The sequence below is a fragment of the Cnephaeus nilssonii genome (genome assembly GCF_951640355.1).
Source record: "Cnephaeus nilssonii genome assembly, chromosome: 5".
NCBI lineage: Eukaryota > Metazoa > Chordata > Mammalia > Chiroptera > Vespertilionidae > Cnephaeus > Cnephaeus nilssonii.
In genome coordinates this window covers 103,227,982-103,232,721 of record NC_137076.1, presented here as the reverse complement: position 1 = coordinate 103,232,721, position 4,740 = coordinate 103,227,982, and the positions used below count along the sequence as shown (strand labels likewise).

The 4,740-nt window shown below is 66.9% G+C and overlaps 1 protein-coding gene across 1 annotated transcript; it reads right to left on the bottom strand.

Annotated features, from left to right (window-relative positions):
* Positions 1 to 2,059: 2,059 nt before the first annotated feature.
* Positions 2,060 to 4,333, bottom strand: TLX3 (T cell leukemia homeobox 3). Its single transcript, XM_079772971.1, has 3 exons — positions 3,898 to 4,333; positions 3,301 to 3,544; positions 2,060 to 2,387 (listed from the first exon to the last, which is right to left on the bottom strand). The coding sequence occupies exons 1-3, from the start codon at positions 4,316 to 4,318 to the stop codon at positions 2,177 to 2,179; spliced, it is 876 nt and encodes a 291-aa protein (XP_079629097.1). The 5' UTR covers positions 4,319 to 4,333; the 3' UTR covers positions 2,060 to 2,176.
* Positions 4,334 to 4,740: the final 407 nt, after the last annotated feature.

The window sequence follows — 4,740 nt, the reverse complement described above, 5'->3', positions numbered from 1 at the left end:
TGGAGAAATGGAATCAGAGCGAAGGAAATGGGAGAAGTGACAGCAGTCCCGAGGAAGCCAAGGCCAAGAAGGTCGCCCTGGTTCTTAGATGCTCAAGTCCCCACCTGAGGGCCACCCTCCGCGTCCCGGTGAGGGCGTGCCTCGGGCCTCCGAGCGCAGGAGGCAGCCGTCTTCCAGGAGAACACCCACAGACGAGGCGCGGAGCTCTGAGGCACCTAGGCCCTCTCTGCAGTGTCCGGTGCCCCCGCTTGGGGCTCAGTAGGGTTTGGAGGTGAAGGGGTGGGGGGCAGGAACGCCGGGAGCTCCAAGCTGTTTCTTAGCCTCCCTCGCCCTTCCTCCAGCCGAGCCAAGGCAGGCAACCCCGCTGTCCGTGTGCAACGAAGGGGCGCCAACCCCCGCGTTCACTGGTGACTCCAGGCCTGGGGGACGTGGGGGAGGAGGAGGGTGGGACTGCTACGGGGCCTCGGGGACAGCGCCCCAGGGGCTTAGTCTCGGGGAGTTACTGGGACGCAAGGAGGGGGAGAGAGAGACAGAGGCAAAGAGATCCTTAGAGGCGAGAAAGAAAACAAAAAGGACAATAAAGCGGAGACGAGGAAAGTGAAACCTAGAGAGACACAGGGCGTCAGAGACAGACGGGGCGAGAGGAAGGGAGAGGAAGAGAGGACGTGACCAAGAGTTTGAGAAGCTAAAAGCAACAGAGGACCAACTATGTAGAGAAACAAAACTGTAAAGAAAAGGAAAAATTATATATAGTCACCCAGCGAGCAGGAGGAGATGGAGAAACAGGCCGGAAATGAGAAAAGTTTTTACAAGACAGAGAGGGAGGGTGATAAAAGGAAAAAGCAAGAGGGAATGAATGTTCACTGACGCTTGGCGTGTGTTTGTCGGTGTGGGAAGGGGTGTCCCGCTGCCAACCCCGCGATCCCCAAACTTCCTGCTTTTGGGCCCAGGGGACCAGCCCCGCCGCTTTCACACCTGGGCTTGGGGTGCTGGGCCTTCCTGGCGCCACCCACCTCTGGTCCGCAGAGGCTGCAGTGATGTCACATGACGTCATGCGCTACCTGTGGCCCCACGCAAGCTGAAAGAGCGCGGGTGGCCTGGGCTTGTGCGTTGGAAGAGTCCCCGGAGCCAGGATGCGCACCGGCTGCCTCTGCGCACCGCCTCCCTCCCGCAGGGCGCCCAGAGCCCCGCAGCCGGCGGTGGGTCCTGCCCTCGCCTCTCGGAGGTCTTACCGGGAAGAGCGTGGACTGGAGTGGGTTGTGGGCCGGGGGTGGGGCGGCCCCAGTTGCTGGACACTCGAGGTCACCGTGCCTTCCACCCTCCACGTGGGTGTGGCCTGGAGCGGCCTTTTGCTCCCCACCTCTGGCGCTGGACATGCCTCTGGGCCGAGAGGGCCCTTCCCACGTGCACCCCGCCCCGCGGGCACCCAGACCGAGGGCGGCCGGCACGCACTGACCTGCACCGCGGATCCTCCGCGGGGCCCGAGCCGGGGTTCGAGCTGAGGCGGATACGGACGAACCTTGGAGAAGTGGACTCGCCCCGCACTGCGCGCCTGGGCCTCCTCCGCCGTAGGAGTGGGGCGCAGGCCGGGGGTCGCCGGACATTATTGGAACGAAAACGAAATAAAAGCGGCGTTAAGTGAAATAGCTAACTTTTTCTTTTTATTAAATAAAATGACTTAAATAAAAGAACTGAGAGGAGTGGACCCTGCCTCAGCGCAGGGTTGCCCCAAGCCCCTGGCGCTTCCCCCAACCACCTGGTCGGCCGCCCCTCCTCCAGAGGCCCCCGCCGGGGAAGCAGGTGGCCGGTTTCAAAAAAAAAAAAAAAAAAAGCCGAAACTTTTATTATTTACACGTTTGGGCAAAAGTACAAAGTATAATACAGGCGCCCGGCCCAGGGGTGCGGGCGTGGGGCGGAGAAACGTAAGGCGCTTTCTTTGTCAGGCCCGGGCCTGGGGCGGGACGGGGCGCGGGGCGGGGGCTCGGATTGTGCGGCCGCGCGGAGCCCGGGCCCAGCCCCCCTCCGCGGCCGGCGAGGCAGCGGCTGCGCCCCGGGGCCTCCTCGAGCCTGGCGGCCCCTTCCCGTCTCGGCCTCGGTTCCCCCCAGCCCGGCTGGGGGCCCGAGGCGCCCCACTGCGTGGGGGTGGCGATCCTTGGCGAGCGTGTGCGCGGGGAGCTCACACCAGGGAGGTGACGGCGGGCACTTTGGCGCTGTCCTCCTCCCAGGGCTGCAGGTTCTGCAGGGCGAAGAGCGACGAGTTGTGCAGACAGAGCGGGTCCGGCTGGATGGAGTCGTTGAGGCTCTTTTGGAAGGCGTCGTGCTGCAGCTGCAGCATGAGCCGGCTCGCCTGCTGCCGCTCCGCCTCCCGCTCCTCCGCCGTCTGCCGCCTGCACCGGGGGAGGGAGAGGGACAGCGCCGTCAGGCACCCGGCACCGCGGGGCCGCCGGCGCGCTCCAGCCCTCCCGGGAGCCGAGGCCGGCCGGGAGCCTCGAGGCGCGGAGCCCGTCCGCCTCCCGCCCGCGCTGGGTGCCGGAGGTCGGAGGCGAGTCGTGGGTGTTTGCCGTGCGCCGGGCCATCGCCGCGAGGGGGACTCCGCCCGCCCACCTGCGCGCCCGGGTTTGGAGGCTTCGCCAACAACAAAGATTGTTTCTTTTGCGGGACGAGAAGCGCAGCCGGACGTGGAACGGACCGGGCCCTGCGGGCAGCCGGGTCACCGGGCTCCGCGAGTGGGCGGGCTGGCTCTGCACCGCCCGGGCGGGGTCCCCAGGCGAGGTCAGCCTCACCCGGTCCTCCCAGGGCCTGCCTCGAACCCCTCTTTCAGGACCGCTTCGCTGTTCACGGGTTGGATGGAAACAGGGATCGGATAAACGCAGGGCTGGAGTCGGGATTGGGGGCCCGAGGGGAACCCAGAACTCGCGCGGATGGTCGGAAATCCGAGAGGACCGGCGGGGGAGGGGAGGTGGCGCAGGCAGTGCGAGAGGACCCCGGGGATGTTGGGAGAGGCAGGTGGGAGGAAGGAGACGAAATAAAACGAAAGGAATTGGAGAGGCGCAGGACAGCGACACAGGAACGGCCACCGAGGAGAAGCCGGGGCGCGGGAGAGTGGGGAGGGAAACGTGGGCCGGCGGGAAGGAGGGACGGGAGGCTAAAATCCGGGAAGGCGAGTTGGGGGGGGGGGGTACGGGGAGGCGCGGCCCTGGCTGGGCGGAGAGGGGGAGCGCCGGCTGCGCAGAGCGGGAGGCTGCGGCGTGGGGAGGGCGAAAGGCGGGCGCAAGGTGGGCCGGGCTGGGCCTCTCTCACCGCCACTTGGTCCTCCGGTTTTGGAACCAGGTCTTGACCTGCGCGTCCGTCATTTTGAGGGACTTGGCGAGCGCCGCCCTCTCGGCCGAGGCCAGGTACTTCTGGCGATGGAACCGCTTTTCCAGCTCACAGATCTGCACCCGAGAGAAGGACGTGCGCGGCTTCTTCCGCTTGGGCGGCGTCCGGTTCTGGTAGGGGTGGCCGATGCGCCGGGTCACCGTGAAGGGCGTGAGCGCCGCCGCGGCTGCGGAGACACACGAGGCCCCCTGAGGCCCAGCCCCGCTCCGCTGTCGTTCAGGCCCCGCGAGGACCCCGTGCCGCCCGGTGGGGCGCAGAACGCTCCGTTATCTCGTTGGTCCCGCGTCTCCCGCGGCACCGAGCCGCTTGGGAGATGCCCCCCTGTTCCCTGGGCGCAGGCTTATTTCCCCGAACTCCCTGCTTCCCCTCCCCCCGCGGCTGCCCGGGGCCCTGGGCGCGGAGGCCTCCGCCGCGCTCGCTCGGGCCTCCGGAATCGCTTCCCGGAGTCGAGCACTTGGGGCGCGGCGCCTCTCGCCCGGCAGGGCCGAGGCCCGGGGTCTGTTCCCCCGCCCGGCTCACCTGTGAAGCGGTCTTTCACGAAGCGGCGGCTGCTCTCCATCCACGGGAAATTGAGGCCGCCGAGGCTGGAGACCGCGGGCACGGAGGGCATGGCGGGCAGCGCGCTAGGCAGAGGCGGCGGCACGGCTCCGGGCAGCGGCCTGTGTGCTGGCACCCGGATCACGCCGGCGGGCGCCAGGCTCAGGTTGACACTGTAAGATCCCGCGTCCTCGAAGGGCGCGCCGAGACCCGCAAAGGAGGCGGGCAGAGAGGGGTACGTGGCGCCCGGACGGCCCCCCGGGGGCCCGCCCAGGTAGCTGGCGCCGTCGGGGCCCCGCGGGGCCGGTGCGCTGTCCTGGTCCGGGCTGTTGAGGATCTGGTCGATGCCGAAGCTGATGGGCTCGTGCGGGTGCGGGGTCTGCGCGCTGGCGGGCGCCTCCATCCTGGGCGGGTGGCAGGGCTGCGCTGGGCCGGGCGGGGAGGCTGCTGGGGCCCCGTCACGGCGCGGCCATGGAGCGCCCGGCGCCTCTCGTCGCACTGAAACTTTGCCAAGAGTGCGCGGGCCCGACAGGCTCTGTGTCATCTTTCTTGAACCGAACCTGGAGTTTCCGCTGCTAATTCCTCTCCCGCCGCAGCCATTGGCTGCGATCAACAAGCCTCTCTCCTCCCATTGGCTCTCGGCTTTCAATAAAGGCCTAATTCATGGAAATAGGAGCTTAGGGACTGTTCCAAGGTGACATCATTTTAACAAACGAACAATAGGTCAAATTTATTAGCCGGGATAATGGGCGGCGGATATTAGCGCCCGAACCGCAGCCTCCCAAACCCGAAATCTAACGAAGCTGCAATTAGCAGACGCTCCCC

Excerpts from the sequence above, each read along its gene's own strand:
- TLX3 (XM_079772971.1), bottom strand. The coding sequence starts at position 4,318 with ATGGAGGCGCCCGCCAGCGCGCAGACCCCGCACCCGCACGAGCCCATC. Across the intron at positions 3,545-3,897 it reads CGTGAAAGACCGCTTCACAG|CCGCGGCGGCGCTCACGCCC; the intron begins GTGAGCCGGGCG and ends GTGTCTCCGCAG. Across the intron at positions 2,388-3,300 it reads AACCGGAGGACCAAGTGGCG|GCGGCAGACGGCGGAGGAGC; the intron begins GTGAGAGAGGCC and ends CCCCCGGTGCAG.